The sequence below is a fragment of the Ornithodoros turicata genome, chromosome 1, assembly GCF_037126465.1.
Source record: "Ornithodoros turicata isolate Travis chromosome 1, ASM3712646v1, whole genome shotgun sequence".
Lineage (NCBI taxonomy): Eukaryota > Metazoa > Arthropoda > Arachnida > Ixodida > Argasidae > Ornithodoros > Ornithodoros turicata.
In genome coordinates this window covers 122,126,216-122,143,561 of record NC_088201.1, presented here as the reverse complement: position 1 = coordinate 122,143,561, position 17,346 = coordinate 122,126,216, and the positions used below count along the sequence as shown (strand labels likewise).

General features: G+C 45.1%; 1 protein-coding gene and 1 non-coding gene across 2 annotated transcripts; both read right to left on the bottom strand.

Moving 5' to 3' along the window:
* Positions 1-7,177: 7,177 nt before the first annotated feature.
* LOC135384636 (uncharacterized protein K02A2.6-like) lies at positions 7,178-9,606 on the bottom strand. The gene is made up of 4 exons (XM_064613831.1): positions 9,391-9,606; positions 9,171-9,278; positions 8,077-8,695; positions 7,178-7,368 (listed from the first exon to the last, which is right to left on the bottom strand). The coding sequence occupies exons 1-4, from the start codon at positions 9,604-9,606 to the stop codon at positions 7,178-7,180; spliced, it is 1,134 nt and encodes a 377-aa protein (XP_064469901.1).
* Positions 9,607-12,783: 3,177 nt separating this feature from the next.
* Positions 12,784-12,854, bottom strand: Trnaf-gaa (transfer RNA phenylalanine (anticodon GAA)). The gene has a single exon. It is a non-coding gene; the product is annotated as a tRNA-Phe (tRNA).
* Between the last annotated feature and the right edge of the window lie 4,492 nt (positions 12,855-17,346).

The following is a 17,346-nucleotide window of genomic DNA, read 5'->3' as shown; positions in this document are numbered from 1 at the left end:
CTCCATGGCCGCGCCAGTGGAACTGAGAAGCGGGTGATCCAGGTTCATGTCCATCCTCGTCGTTGTCCACCGGCCGCAAGAGATGTATTGATTATTTCTTTATACTCAGTGTATGCTCATAGCAGAACAAACAGTATTTATTTGTGCTTGTCGACGCATTACTTTCGGTCATGCATTCTGTGGTCCGAGCTTCTAAGTGGTCAGATACGAGACCACTTGCCTAGAAGAACTGGCTCTGCTCGAAATATCGGCGGCTCTCGTCTTGAGGCAATTCCCTTCATACTTCCTTATACCGGTTCGCTGCATTTCTACCAGTCTACGTACTGTTGATGTTGTGCCACATGCCACAGTGATGTGACATGAAAAGCAAACTTTTTTAAATTTCGTGTTAGCGCCGTGAAGCAACTGTGGCTATGAGCGGCGTACAGACGTGGACAGATGGAGAGAGAACAACATGATGGAGTGGGGCACACGGGGGTTATTGTGCGTCCTGGGCCTACTTCAGGGGGAACTGTGCCGACATTCGGCTGGAAAGTCTTCGGAAAACCTGGGGAAAACCTCAGACAGCACAGCCGGTGATAGGATTCGAACCCGTGTCACCTCCCAGTCTCGGCGTGGAAAGCGATCATCTTACCCACTATGCCATGGGGGCTGGTGAAGAGCAAACTTCGGAGCACCGGACCATAACGCGCGATGACTTTTTGAGCGCAGTCGCTCTCAGTCCGACGAAAGGAGATTCCAAAGCCAGCCCACAGAGTGATAGTAGAAAAAGTAACAGTTCCTAAGATAGGGAGAAGGAAAGCATTATCCCAGAGAAAGTCGGACGCGATAAGCCATGCCTGTGTTATCTCTTTCTTTGCTGTGATGTGCTCTTTAGTAAATCTAAATACGCCTCCGAATCTCGAGAACAGATAGAGCAGAGGCGGGCTGGGACCGGGCCTGAGCATGGAAACAGTGGGGTACGAGCTGGGCCCGGGCTGGAAACATATAGAAGACGTCGGGCCCTGGGGAAGAGCTGGGCCTGGGCCGGGCCTGAAAATTAGGCCCCGCGTGCAGTGCCCTAAGATACAGTGTACCGCGACGTCGACTAGAGATGCAAATTTGCAGCAACAAACTAACGTTACTTTTACAGTGCCATGAAGCATGAAGACGCCCACTTCAAAAACAACAGCCCAACTGCTGCCTCTGCGGGTTTTGCAGTCAGAGGAGCCGCACGTGTATTGTGTTGCCGTGCAGTGGGCACGGTGGCGACGCTCTGCACGAGCACATTTTGCAGTGAATTATGGAGCATCCTCTTTTTTCCCGACCTGTGCTGCCGGCTGCAACTTGCTGTTCCAACAGACAACATGTACAGTAACGTGGTTATTCAATTTCCTTGACAAGGGCACTGGATATCACTTTCAGACTATACCTAGAAATCACGCAGCCATCGTTCATGTAATCGTCCAGTTACACCAGTACCGCGTTAAGTGGTGTCTTATCCGCAAAAGTGAAAAACCAGAAATTCCGTATCAAATCTTGCCGAATCCGGCAAAGGCACTTGTGAAAATGCGTGTTTCTCTCCAACTAACACACAACTTCTTATCCCCTGAATTCAGAAAAGCATCTCATCTGAACAAAACCCACCCTGCTTATTATATTACGTGAAACATCTTGTTGGACATGTTGTTCTAAGTTCTAAGATATTAAAAAGGGTAAAAGTTCTAACAGTACAGGACACACACACACACAACAGACACACTTTGGTGGTGTACCTTGTATATATGTTGCTTCATGTTTATATATTGAGTACAGTTTAGCTTGGTTATTTTTTTATGGCACATGGTATATGTAGTGCACTAATGGACTGAAACAATCACTGATCATGTCTAAGACAGTTCTCACGACTTCCTCCACCGATGGACCTTTGCTTTGTAGAGAACCAGATAATCGTCCACATATCTAAAAACGCTTAAGTCACAGTCTCTTATCATTTCTGCCACTTGCGTGTCACTGTCACTTGTGTGTGATTATTTCAGTCCAATAGTGCTCACTCATGAGATACCTGTGGACCTGTTCTCGGACCTGAATTTAGAGTTCCAGGATAAACATATCTGCTGCGCTTACAGCCCTAGGGGTAAGAAACCGTTATTGTCTTATACCTCGTCCCATTCTAAGGTTGTAAAAAAGGGCATAGTGAGCCTATGTATGAAAAATGCATTGGGTAAGTCGTGCCACCATCAAGTAGAAGGAAGTTTTGGATCCCAAGTGAAAATATTGGTTGAGGCAGGGTACTTTAGTAGTATCTTGATATCGGTGACATTGGGCATGTGTAATAAAATGTACAGTAAAAGCCCCCTGAGAGTATTACTTAACGGGCATGAAGAAGGAAGGCAGTGATCTCCTATATTCATAATATATCCCATAGCTTGAAGCATATATGTGAGAGATGGGATGATGATGCGCTCTTTTCAGCTCCAGAGAAGTTGAGAAAATTGTCCGAGATGAAGTTAGTCGATGATGCTGTTGTCGCTGCGTGTACTATTAAGCATAGAATCCCGCCAGTACAGTGTAGTGTACATCAAATGTAGCGTATAAGATACCGCTGTCGCGCGGGAAGTATTATGTTGGTCAGACGGGGCGCTGCCTCAATGAAAGACTAAACGAACATTCATATAATGTTGACAACAAAAGGGAAGAATGGTTGGCATTCCACTGCAATTCATTTGGGTATGTACGTGGCTTTCAGACACGATCTCCGTGTCAAGGTCTTCTTGTCGATTGACACGGGAGATTGTGGAGGCAAACGTAATTCATAAGTTGCGAGATGAATGCGTGGCGACACTGTATAGATCACCCTGTCTGGAAACGAGATAGCATTTCTACGGCGGAACGAAATGGTGGCGGCAGGTTGTTTGTGGGTTCTGTGTGGACTAATGTGTTTATGTACCTCTTTGCTAAGTGTTGAAAGAAAGCGCTAGTCTGTTCTCTTTTGTGCCCGTGTTTGTTTCCCGCTACTCTACTACATGCAGTTGTTCGGCTATTTTTTCCACTGGGATAGCTCGTGAATGTCACTGTCAGTTATCATCAATTTCAGTGAATTCGCCACGCTCTTCATGTTGGTGGGGTAAAAAAGTGACCTTTAGTTGGAAAATTTCCGAGTTCGGTTAGCAAATATTTACATAATTAAATTAAGATACATGATTTTCACATCACGAGGTGGCAAAAACCCAATAAGAACAAATGCTGTTGACCGCTTCATTCCAGATGGCGTAGCTATTTTATTATAATTCAATGACATGTTTTCTGGGACACCCTGTATGTTTAACCAACGCGTGGTATGTGTTCATTTAAAGTAGCACAGAAGTCATTTTAACATCCTGTTTTCTTGCTATAAAACTGTTAAGTAGGCCAATAAGATGCACCATGCGAATTAAGTCACACCACAGAGTCATTGATTACCGCAGAAATTGAATTTAAAGTACGTCGCAAAAAGCGACCGTGCGCAGCCGCGGTGGAAAGCAGTACCCGCTGTGATCTGCCTGGGATCTTGCGCTGACGCTACAAGGATCACGCTCGCTGATCGGTCCAGGACATGTGGTCTGCTACTCCGCTGTTCGGGGTTCTGAAAAAGTATTGCTCCTGGCTCGGTCATAATTCGGCCGCTCCTTCTATTCCTAATTCTCCGGGAGAACTGGCAAAACTGGTTTACGGTGGCAAAGCAAGGCGCTGACCCCCACCGACCGGCGAACCAGAATGAGTTCCTCCTGTAACGCCATCGGTGACGTGGCATCATACCTTCTCCTCTTCGTTACACCCGGAGTGGCGAGTTGAGGGTGAACGCAATGTTTATGTGAGTTTTTTTTTCTGGGAAACAAATTGCACACGTCAAAACCTTTCGCGCTACTCGGTAAAATGACATACACCCTTTCATCAGACATCTTAACCTGATTTTTATTTGTATGACTCTCTGTACTCCTTTAACCTGTTTTCGGATCGACATTTCCGACATATTAACGACGTTCTCGGCTATCTGTAGTTAACTGTAAACTTTGTGGATTGAAAACCCATTTTCTACGTTAAGTTTACGATATTCTGTTGACTGGGACTCACAGCATTGTATGCTTCCCAATGTTTTAATGAGACAGGCATGCCCTCATGGCGTGTGTCACAATGGTGTACGCGCGGAGTACACTACTACGTGGCAGTGCTTGGTGCATCTCTTGTGATTTTTTTAAATTTTCTTACTAGTAGTATATGATATTCTGGGTCTGGCGGCCTAGAGTGTACAACGGGCGTTTCTTGACCCCTGAGCCCACTTCACTCGCGAATTGATTTAATTCGGTTATTCGGTTCGAGCACAAGACGTCGCCAGGCTTTGAGTTTTATATGTACGTCCTATCCAATAATTGTACCGAATTATATTCATAAAATACTCTTAGACAACTTTACAGTTGCTTTGAATGCACCCCTACAACTGAGTGGACAGCATGGAGTTGGATTACAAGAGCTCTCCATCTGTAATCTATTTTATAATATACCACTGAGTGAGGATGGTGTCATGCAAGTTGATTACAAGACTTTGCAGAGGTTTGCGAGACTGCCGTCGTTAACAGAACGTCCGAAATGGCTCTTCTAGAGCTATTTCGGGACTTGAACATTACTTTTAATTATAATGATGGTAGATATGTGTTCCACTTGACGCCTTCTGTTCGTTCAATAAAATTTTCATACGAAAACCTACAAGACGTTAATGGAGTGCCATCCATTCAAGGCACTACTATAATAGGTTCTAAGGTACCGCGTCACGACACATACTTTCGAGAGGAATCTGCTTCGCATGCAGCTATGCATACCATAAGAAATTTATATTTCTACAGCGAATGGCTACATCGCATTCATTCCAAGTTGTCGTATCAAGTCGACATTCAGTCGATTTTTTGGAACACACAAAATTCAAGCAAGTGTAACATTCCGAGAGAACATTGTCACAATCATTATAGAGTCTCTTTGTTATTTCAGAACAACAACTAAAGAGTCTTATCCGATTAAATAATTTAACATTAGAAGCTGATACAGCCCATTTTGTTTTATGAATAGCAAGCCGACCTAACGGTCAGGCTGACCCTTCCGAAATAAACGTATATCCCCTCCCCGCCCCATTACCGCGGAGATCTATTTGAACACACTGATGACTTGATGTTAGAGAAAGAATACTTGTAACAAAAAGAATAACTCCCACCAGATCACTATGAAACTCCAAAATTACTACTCGATGCAATCAACTAGAAGTCAAAGCTCTACTTGAATATAGCAATGACACAAAGCTCTGCACGATCAACCCACTTGACGGTGTAACCATTCATCTATCAGAATACCTCTCTAATATGTTGGGCTCCGCACCAGTTACAACTTTTGCAAACACTACAAGTGGAAACATGCGCTTCAGGCCTACATCATTATTCCATCATTTTATAGTTTATTGTGACATTATCGAGTCATCATACTTAGGTGCAAAGAAGTTTCCCATATTAAAATTAATCCCATACTCTGCAAAGGAAGACAATATCATTCATTATGCTTTCCAGAACATGCAGTATTTTAAGGTATTGTATAATGAAATTATTTTAATAAACTTCAATTAAGTTGTGTGACGACTGGTCGATCTCTCCACTTCAGAGGTCTAGGCAAAAAGATAGTTTCTTAAAGAAATCCCCGAAATCCAGGGTCATGGATTTGGCAACCTTACACCGTACTCAGGACCAATGTTTCAGAGGGGTAGTGGATTCTTTAAGTCATTGCACAAGTTTGCTTTACCACTCCTCCTCAAAGCACACCCATACGTTACGGAGACCGCGATGAGTGCCGCAAAAAAATCTCGCACGAAAACTATCAGATGGACAACACATGAAAGAAGCTATTAGAAGCAGTGCATCTGGGCCTAAGACGCAAGTCTTAAAAGATTTCGCCGAAAGCGGCATGCGGAGGAAAAGAAGAAAGGATGTCTTTGACAAGCAATCTGATTGGAGTGCAGAATGAATATTTATAACGTAGTTCTGCTGTGTTCGTTTGTACGACAGGAAAGGTAACTTTTTTTCTGCGACAGTCATGACGTTGCCCGCTCTGGCGTGGCCAAATACGGCAAGCAGGGACATTCACCATCGCCACCACCGGATAGGAAAAAGGAGTTGTCCAAGGCTTGGAATGGGGACCAAGATAACACAAAAGGGGAAATAAGTTGTCGCGAGAGAAGACATAGGTCTCAGATAATGGGGAAATAACTGATTGCGGGACAAGTCAAAGCGTCCGCGACAAAATGATTATCCAGTTGCTTTTACAATTGCATTCGGGGTTCTGTGTTTGCGAGATAAGGCAAAGTCGCGAGAAAAACGGAAATAAGTGACCTGACCCCAGATAATTGGTCTGGGAAGTCCTGAAAAAAAATAAAACAATGGAGAGGGTGATAGTTGTATTCACTCGGAAACATATCACTGGTCAACGTAGTCCACACCCAGTCCGGACTGGTTTTGAAGGGACAGTGTGAGCTTTTTCAAATCCCTCCCACCCAAATTTCTGTACAATCATGCGAGAATCAATTGTTCTATCCGATATCAACAATTACCAATGGAGAATGTGCGATTGAATGCAATGTAAGAAACCTCGCTGATCTTGATGTTTCTAGTATGTACGTGCATTAAGCTAACTATGGAAATATTGGTTAGTGATGGGAGTGATCCATTTCAAGAACGGCGGATGGTGTAGTCGATGATGTTGTATTCCCTGTGAATAATTTGGGAGCTACGATGTTTAAGTGTATTAATGTATATGTCAATCAGCGATTAGTATCATCAAATTCTCTTAATTCCTATCGATATATGATGGATACTTTGGTCCACACAAACACTTCAGAGGACAGTAGTGTTGTGTTGCTTGGTATATGATGAGAAGCACCCACCGTCAGATTCACGGTATACTCTTTATTCCGCCATCTTGAGAATCTCCCTGGTTGCCAGCACAACAATCGGGGCAGTTTGTATGGACGTGGATAATACAGTGACATTATAGCAAAGGTAATATATGACATTCTCCCTCCACCTTATGTGTAGAAACGATTTCTGGAAGAAGTATAGGTGAAAACACAAATGGATAACGCGAGATAACAAAAGGTTCAAAAGTCACAGCTCTCCCTCTTGCAACTCTAGGTATAGTTGAACCTCTCTGCTGGCACACCTCTTGAACTTCTGATGGGGTACCGGTTGGGAGAACCAGAGTCCTGTGCGGAGACACTGTCGTGGTGTCGATCATCATCTGGTGGATCGTTACTGGTTTGGTTTTGTGGGTCGTCGCGTCTGGTGTCATCAGGCAGTTCGTCGTCTTCATCGCTATTTTCTATGTTAGGTGTGTGCTTGTACTCCGCTCCAAGTTTTTTGAAGAAGCTTGCATTCCGTGTGATGATATGATTATTTCTTTTGGCTGAAATTTGACTGCCATGACTTCTACGACAATATAAGTCACCGGGTCAAATGTCGACGTCAACTTACTACTCTTCTTTTGTTTGACCAAAACAACATCTCCTTTTTGAAGAGTGTGTTCCCTAGTATGCAGTTTTTCGTCTGCTCGTGCTTTCGACATTTGCTTTGCTCTTGTATCGTTCGAGAGAGTAGCGTCGCGTGTGTCCGTGGTCTCATGGTGTACCGAACTCGGCAAGGTGGTCAACATTTTCCTTCCAAAGAGAAGCTCATATGGCGAAAGCTTTGTAGTGGTGTGCGCAGTAGCACGGTAGCAGAGCAGAAAGTCATGCATCCAGTTCTGCTCTTCCACATCGCACGCTTTAATTGCTTTCATGAGTGTTTGGATGAAGCGTTCTGCCTCTCCATTCGCTTCAGGCCACAACGGAGTAACTCTGTGATGTCGGAAACCGAGTTCCTGTGCAAAGAGTTTAAACTCTGAGGAGTTGAAAGGAGGTCCGTTGTCAGTTTTTATTTGCTTCGTGATGCCGAATTCTGACAGAGTTATTAGCACTGCTATGGTTGATGACGCTGCGGTTGACGGAACGACTTCCACTACCGGGAAACGGGAATATTCGTCTACAAGTACCAGAAGGTACTTTCCATTCGGAAATGGGCCTGCAAAGTCCATCGCAAGGTTTTCCCAATGGCCCTTCAGGCAGTGGAGTTGGCTTTAGAGGATCGCGTTTTGGTCCATCTGTGACAGCTTGGCATGGAATCCAATTGCGCACTGCCTTTTCTACGAGGGTATCCATTTTGGGAAACCAAACGGACTCGCGGAGCAGTTGTTTAGTCTTCACCATGCCCATGTGTCCTTTGTGGGCAAGCTGAACTGCACGTTCCTGAAGACCTGAAGGGGGCAGTAACCTTGTGCCTCGCAGTATGAGACCTTGTGGCGTCACAGACAGTTCAGTCTCTAGAGGCTTGTAGGGTTTGACGTGCGGCTTATTCCACAGATCGTGCCTCATAGAGTGGCATGCTTGAATTGCTTGTGTGAGTTCTTGACACGTGACATCGGCCAATGTTGCCTTAATGACATCCTCGGTGTTTATTGCACGAGGTACTGCGATTCTTGACAGTAATAGGACATACTCGTCGGGTACCTTGCTGGTTCGAAACCCGGGGTTGGTTTGCCCTACAGGATGTCGGGACATGTAATCTGAAGGATTTTCTGATCCTTTCTGGTGTTGTACAGTGAAGCTGTACTGCTGAATTCGTAGACACAGTCGTTCAATCCTCGCAGATGGTCGCGAACTTGGATTTGTCAGAATATTCACAAGTGGTTTGTGGTCAGTGTGTAGCACAAAACAGGTTCCGTAGAGGTAGATATTGAAGTGCTCTATGGCCCGGACCGCAGCAAGAGTCTCTTTCTCGATTTGCGAGTAGCATTCCTCTGCCTCTGTAAGGCTACGGCTGGCATATGCCACTACCGAGTTCTGTCACCACCATCCTGCGCGAGGATGGCTCCTAATCCCTTTGGACCTGCATCAACTGTGAGATGGGTGGTTTTGTTCTGGTCGAAGTAGGCCAGGATGCTGCTATGAGTGAGCACGTCTTTTAGCTGGTCCAGTGCTTTTTGATGCTCTGTTCCTTCTTTGTCAGGGAGCGTAAAGGCGCTGTTAGCTGGGCTAGGTTAGGGATGAACCTGCCACAGTAAGTGATCATTCCAAGAAGGCTTCTGACCTCAGACACATCTCTTGGAGGTGGCATATTTAGGAAGCCTTGCACCTTAGCAGGATCTGGTTTGATGCCTTTCTCTGAGAAGATATGTCCGAAGAATGTTAGCTCACGCTGAAAAAAAACAGCATTTTTTTTTTTTACTCAGTGTGATTCCACAGTCGGTGAGGCGTTTCAGGGTAGCGTCAAGGGAGTCGTTGTGTTCTCTTTCGGTCTTGCCATATACCAGGATGTCGTCGCTGATGTTTTTTACACCGGGAATGCCCGCAAGTACTTGACGAACCGTATTTTGAAAAAGTTCGGCGGCTGCGTTTATTCCGAAGTTCAACCACTTGTACCTGTAAAGTCCCATGTGAGTTGCGAACGTTGTGATATGACGACAGTCTTCCTTAAGTAGCAGCTGATGATAGCCGTCGTTTAGGTCTAGTTTAGAGAACATCATTGCACCGTTTAGGCAGGTAACGACGTCTTCTAGTGTAGGTGATGTATGGCGTTCTCGTATAATAGCTTGGTTAGTGCGGCGCATGTCAACGCACTGGCGCACTTGGTCAGGAGCGTGTGGCTTTGGAACCACGACTATGGGGTCACCCACGTTGTTGGACCCGTGGCTTTTTCAATAACATCTAGCTGTATCAGCCTGTCGATCTCCTTTTCTACTGCTTCACGAATGTGAAATGGAAGAGGACGTGCTTTCTGTGCGACTGGTGGCACCATAGGGTCGATGTGGAGCTGAACTTCAAATTCCCTTAACTCTCCAAGGCCAGTGAACAGTTTGGGGTACTTGCTTAGAATGTTTTCTTTGCTTATCGCCACATTGTAAGCAATGGATATGAGCCCAAGTGCTTCAGCCAACCGAAAACAAAGCAATGACTCACTAGGCGTTGCTGTGACAAGGACGGTATCTTCCACCACCGAAGTCTTGTAAGAGAATGGTGCCCGGAACTTTCCTAGTAACGGAAGCTCATTCTTCGATCCATATGCAAAGACCTTTGGCACGGGCTTGACAAGTTGGGGTCGTTGCGGGATGCTATTGTACGTATCAAAGCTAATTATGTTCACAGTAGCGCCTGTGTCTATGATGAATTCTAACTCCTTGTTGAAGACAGTGAGCATCACCCTCGGGGCTTTAGAACTTTTCGGGAACAGTGCAAAGGCTTCATCACCGGACTCGCTGTCTGCACTCTGGTTTGTAACTTCATGAACGACATTCGGGTCTTCGCTTGTGTTGTTTGTACTGCGGCACACGACTGCGAAATGGCCACGTTTCCGGCACGCATTGCATGTTGCATTTCGTGCTGGACAAGACTGTTTTTCCGCCTTTGTGAGGCCAAGCACCACCACAGTTGAAACACTGCTTGTCTTGACGCGTGCTCGTTGACGTTCCCGTGTCAGTAGATGGGCTGCTACGTTGAGACTTCTTGCGTGTAAGACGATGCACATCTGTAGACATGGATGCCTCAATACCTCACTTGTCGAGTTGTAATTTTGTAAGTGCGGCCTTGCGTCAGAAGCTGGTCAAGTGTTGCATCCGTCTGTAGTGCGAAGCGTCGGAGTTTGGTGGACCTTGTGCCGAGAACAATTTGAGATTTGATTTCTGCTTCAGTGTTTGCAAACGAGCAATTTCGAGCCATTGTGCGCAAACGCGTATAGAAGAAATCTATGCTCTCATCTTCTTGTTGCGTTGTGCGTCGGAACTGAAAGATCTCGTAGTCTTTGTTTACCTTAGGCGTGAAGTGATCGTGGAGCTTCTTCTTAGCTGTAACGTAAACATCTGCCGTGGAGGCTGCATCGGGTCGTGTTTCTGCTTCGAAGGATTGAGTTACGGCTGTACCTGGGTGCGGCTCCAGCGAGGTGTATACGTCATATCCGTCATCCCCAATGTAATGTACAAGCAGTGCTTTCTTTTGGGCTGGACTTGTTATATTGAGACCAACGAGTAGGTTTTGAAATCGATTTATCCAGCGCTACCAACGGTCCCCAATAGTAGTGTGATCCGAAGAAAGGTCAAACGGAGGAAATGCCAGTAAGGCAGTGGGTACGACCGCCATGTCGAATGCTCGTTGCTCACCTCTTGTGCTCTCGGTAGCGCCTCAGGAGTCAGTGGCTTGGTGACATCTGTGCTGTACGAGGAGTTGCGGGCATCGCTCGAATGTGCCCGAAGGAGTTCGCACTCGTCGCCAGTTGTTGTGTTGCTTGGTGTATGATGAGAAGCACGCACCGTCAGATTCACGGTATACTCTTTATTCCGCCATCTTGAGAATCTCCCTGGTTGCCAGCACAACTATCGGGGCAGTTTGTATGGACGTGGATAATACAGTGACATAATAGCACAGGTAATATATGACAAGTAGGTGATTGTGGTTCGTATATTTATGATTCAGGTGAATATGCTGCAAATTATCCAACTTCAAGAGTTGCTAAAGAACTCATCTGTAGAACAAGGGGTGGCAAACTATTTGAAGTGGTCATGCGTGTTAATAAATATTTAACAGATCAAATTAGGATATTATAAGCAGGATTGAATGTTAGGGTATCCGCAGAGCACGCTAGCGACATGCATCGCTTACTGACTGGTCCAGGAGAAACACACAAACACCAAATCAAGATACACAATGCAGTATTGTCATTACGTAAAGTCAAAGTCAGTAACTTTACTTTCCTCTCTCACCAGTCTATATTGAAGAAACATCCAGCATGCTATACTATGCGAGGTTTAGAGAGCATTTCAAGTCATTATCTGCTGGCTCAGCGGATGGAATTTTTGACTATCTATACACCAGTCGCATTCCAGATCGAATCTCGATGGTCATGACACGAACCGGTGCCTATCAGGGCGACTTCAAATTGAGTACATTGAACTTTCAGCATTTCAATGTAAGTTCAGTAACACTAGCAATTGACGGACATAAAAAACAACTCTCGTACGACTGGGACAATGATCTATGCAGATGAAGCTATTATGAATTCCTATCTCAACTGAATGATAGAAACGTCGAGCTATGTTATCAAAATTATAAAGCTAATTCATTCATCTTACAGTGATACCTTAGTGCAGACGAGTCCGTAGGTGGTTACTTTAATCCCATATGCAAGGGAAATTATGGAATTCAACTTGAATTTGCAAAACCATTGCATCATGGGGTGTCGGTTATACTTAGAAGTGAGAACCCCAAGCTATTGACAGTCAATGCTGACCTTGCATTTCACTTGGATTAAATCATTGATGTTCTAGATCTTGAATTATTGTTTTGTGTTGGAATTGGAATTTGGTTGTGTGGAATTTGTGTTGAATGTTTTCAGTGAAGTCTCAAACTGTGCGAACGTATCAAGGAACCTATGCTATCGACAGAGCTTCGCCACTCCAAGAACAAGGTTTCGTTGTCATTACTACGCATCCACACGAGGTCCCGGGAGAACATTGGTTGTTGTACATGATGGATCGAAATGATAGATTCATCTATGTGGACAGCTTTGGTCTACCACCAACTGAAAAAGAGCTGCTAGATCTTGCTCCGTAAACAACGAGATTTGGCCGAGGCTGACCACACTTAGGGACGACAGAAACATGTAAGCCTCAACGCCCAGAAATCAACGAATGCAACAACTCAGGGAAAAGAGGCGCTGACGCCAGGAATCGAACCTGGGTCTTCTGATTTTCGGTCAGATATGCTACCACTACAACACACCAGCACGCCGTTTCCCATGAGCCATTGAGTCATAGGCGCCGACTGCGGGGGGGGGGGGGGGGGGAGGGGGGCTTGCCCCCCCGGAACATGGACTAGGAGGGGCGCCGCCTCCCCCGGGAAGTCCCGCTAAGAGACTGACACCAACCTTTCTGACACCAACGGGCTCGGCGCGCCCGGGTCAAAAGAGCGAAGAGGCACCAACCCAAAAATGCATCTTGCAATTTGTAAACTATGTATCCGCCCACCATACTCATTATCACAGTAGAAGGTGAGCCGAAGAAACACAGAGGATGACACAACACATAGCCTGGATTTCGCCCAAAGCAATCAGATAAATGAAACGAAGCAGTCGAAAAGGTACCAGCAGCTGCCAGTGAGGCGTAACGGTAGGATCTTCGGAACGCATATTCATTGGGAGCGGGTTCAACTCTCGCTGCTCCATTTCATTGACCATATTCATTATATTGCGCGCATTTCGGGTCAAACACCGAGGATTCAATACATTTTGTTCTTTTTGCATTCAGTTTTCAAAGGCGTGATGCCTTCAGTTCTGCACATGTTCACTATTTACGTTCTCTGTTTTTTTCTTTTCTTCTGTTTTTTCTGTTCTCCCTTCCTCTTATTTCTATACCAGTTCTGCATACATTATAGGATCCCATCAGAGTGTGTGATTCTTCAGCTTTAGTTTTGTGTTCTTCATTTTTCTTTTAATTTTCTTTCCTTCTTTTTGTTTTCTTATTTTCTTTGCCTTTCACTTTTTTTTGGAATAACAAGCCGACATCCATCTGGCTTACCTTTCCCTTCTTTCTTTTTTCTTAATAAACATATCCCCCCCCCCCGTCACAGTACTTACTTCGTGGTGCGCCCTTGCCCCCTCCGGGAAAATGAAAACTCTCCGCCTCTGCATTGAGTGCCTCAAGTACAGGGGGGGGACGGACAACCAACCACGCTATTCCCATTCTCTCTTACATCTTTCTCATTCACTCTCTCATTCATACACGGCGAGGGCGATTTGTAAACGACGTAAACAACGAGATTTGGCTGAGGCAAACCCCACTTAGGGATGACACAAACATGTAAGCCTCAACGCAAAGAAATCAACGAATGCAACAACTCACGGAAAATTGTTTTTTTTTTCTCTCTCTCTTTTCCCTGAGTTGTTGCATTCGTAGATCTAGCTATTGGTGAATATTGTGACAAACGTATACAGAGTCACTACAGCTCCTGCTGCGGCGTCTTCGCTTCGTATATGCTTCTCGTATTTGTAAGAATTAGTCAAACAAAAGCATTATGTCCTTATTTGACAATAACCTTGTACGCAACGATCTCAAGGTAATAAATATGATTGAAGAGGAATACCTCGTTTAGAGAAACGGTCTCATTTTATTTCTTCAATGAACACGCTCTTTGAAGATAGTCCTTCCGACTCACTATCTTGCGAGAGCCGTCTTCCCTTCGCTGGACGATGTAGTCCGAATGTTGAATGTAATAATTACGAAGGATTGGTCTTGTTAAACCGGCATTTATAAGAAGCGTTGAAATATGTTCACCATCTCGATAGCATCTTAACAAGTACATTTCACAGCGACAAGCTTTCGTAGACTCTTCCTTAGTTGCCGGCGTTTTGTGCTGATTTGATGAGGTAAACTTCGCAAGATGAGTGTGACGTCGCTCTCTGGTCGGTTGCAATTCAGGTACGAGTTTAATTTCATGAGGTCCTTGTACACCAACCACTGTATAGTCAAATGAAATCTCTCAGCTGAGTTCATACTCAATCCAAGCTGGTGTGGCATCCGAGATATGGCCTGATATCATGGTCTAGCCAGTCTGATGATTTCGTTGTAATCAGTCCACCGCAACGACATCGTCTCAGATGCTCACCATTTTGTATAAAGGAACTTCTGGGTGGCGTCTTCAATGTTTGGACAACGGGCAAATCGCCTGTCAGGAGGCACTCGTAATCTAAAATTTAAAAAATCCCTAAAGTAGTCGGAAAGTGATAAGAAAAGCCGTAAGCTCACAGTCCTCTAGGTAGAGTGAATAGCAGTTGTATGTTTCCATCATTGACTTGGGACAGAATACATTTGGAAAGGGTGCGAACAGTTTCCTATTGGTTATGTTTTCTGCAGTATGCTATTGGTTAAAAATTTTCTATAAACAATTTTCGGGTCCGCCCCCACTTACTATGAAATAGTAACCTTTGGGTAGATTTTTTCACCAAGTTCCGTTGCCCTGTTTGCAGTGCTTGTTACATTGCCAAAAAAATTGTGCTCTTTTCTGCTCAAATCCTTCGACTCGCTGCCGCGATCTTTGCAGAGTAAGTTTGCTTCTTGCTTATTATAGGTTGCTTTTTTTAATTTTTGGAATGTCTACTCTAGTGCCTCGCTGTAGAATGTGCCGGTATGATTACATTGAGGAGGTAGATCTTCCTATGGAGAAGGAAGGTAACAATCCAAACGAAATATAGAAATATTGATTTGATAAATATTGATATATATATCAATATATGTATATATATTGATACTCATGGAACGATGCGACAGCACCAGGTGACACGTGTTTCGCCGTGTTTGCGGCTCGTCAGCCCTGGGTAGCTGCGCATCGTTCGGGATTGGCAAACCAGGGATCACTCAGCGAGCGATATACACCTGGGAGGGTGACTGAGCACTCCTCAATGCCACAGTGCATGCCAGTGAATTATAAAGAGGGGAAAAAAGCCATTAAATAAATAAATAAATGACGCTAGACGTGTTTGAAATTCAAACTTACAGATTAAGATGGCTTCTATGGCTGCACGTAGAGAAACAGGTACTCATGGAACGATGCGACAGCACCAGGTGACACGTGTTTCGCCGTGTTTGCGGCTCGTCAGCCCTGGGTAGCTGCGCATCGTTTGGGATTGGCAAACCAGGGGTCACTCAGCGAGCGATATACACCTGGGAGGGTGACTGAGCACTCCTCAATGCCACAGTACAAGCCAGTGAATTATAAAGAGGGGAAAAAAGCCATTAAAGAAATAAATAAATGACGCTATACGTGTTAGAAATTCAAACTTACAGATTAAGACGGCTTCTATGGCTGCACGTAGAGAAACAGATACTCAAGGAACGATGCGACAGCACCAGGTGACACGTGTTTCGCCGTGTTTGCGGCTCGTCAGCCCTGGGTAGCTGCGCATCGTTTGGGATTGGCAAACCAGGGGTCACTCAGCGAGCGATATACACCTGGGAGGGTGACTGAGCACTCCTCAATGCCACAGTGCATGCCAGTGAATTATAAAGAGGGGAAAAAAGCCATTAAATAAATAAATAAATGACGCTAGACGTGTTTGAAATTCAAACTTACAGATTAAGATGGCTTCTATGGCTGCACGTAGAGAAACAGATACTCATGGAACGGTGCGACAGCACCAGGTGACACGTGTTTCGCCGTGTTTGCGGCTCGTCAGCCCTGGGTAGCTGCGCATCGTTTGGGATTGGCAAACCAGGGGTCACTCAGCGAGCGATATACACCTGGGAGGGTGACTGAGCACTCCTCAATGCCACAGTACAAACCAGTGAATTATAAAGAGGGGAAAAAAGCCCTTAAAGAAATAAATAAATGACGCTATACGTGTTTGAAATTCAAACTTACAGATTAAGATGGCTTCTATGGCTGCACGTAGAGAAACAGATACTCATGGAACGATGCGACAGCACCAGGTGACACGTGTTTCGCCGTGTTTGCGGCTCGTCAGCCCTGAGTAGCTGCGCATCGTTTGGGATTGGCAAACCAGGGGTCACTCAGCGAGCGATATACACCTGGGAGGGTGACTGAGCACTCCTCAATGCCACAGTACAAGCCAGTGAATTATAAAGAGGGGAAAAAAGCCATTAAAGAAATAAATAAATGACGCTAGACGTGTTTGAAATTCGAACTTACATATTAAGATGGCTTCTATGGCTGCACATAGAGAAACAGGTACTCATGGAACGATGCGACAGCACCAGGTGACACGTGTTTCGCCGTGTTTGCGGCTCGTCAGCCCTGGGTAGCTGCGCATCGTTAGGGATTGGCAAACCAGGGGTCACTCAGCGAGCGATATACACCGAGTGATATACACAGTTTGAATTTCAAACACGTCTAGCGTCATTTATTTATGTCTTTAATGGCTTTTTCCCCTCTTTATAATTCATTGGCTTGCACTGTGGCATTGAGGAGTGCTCAGTCACCCTCCCTGTTGTATATCGCTCGCTGAGTGACCCCTGGTTTGCCAATCCCGAACGATGCGCAGCTACCCAGGGCTGACGAGCCGCAAACACGGCGAAACACGTGACACCCGGTGCTGTCGCATCGTTCCATGAGTATCTGTTTCTCTACCTGCAGCCATAAAAGCCATCTTAATCTGTAAGTTTGAATTTCAAACACGTCTAGCGTCATTTATGGCTTTTTTCCCCTCTTTATATATATATATTGAAATATAGATCCTGCGTTGTTTGATGAAGAGTGAGGGTTAG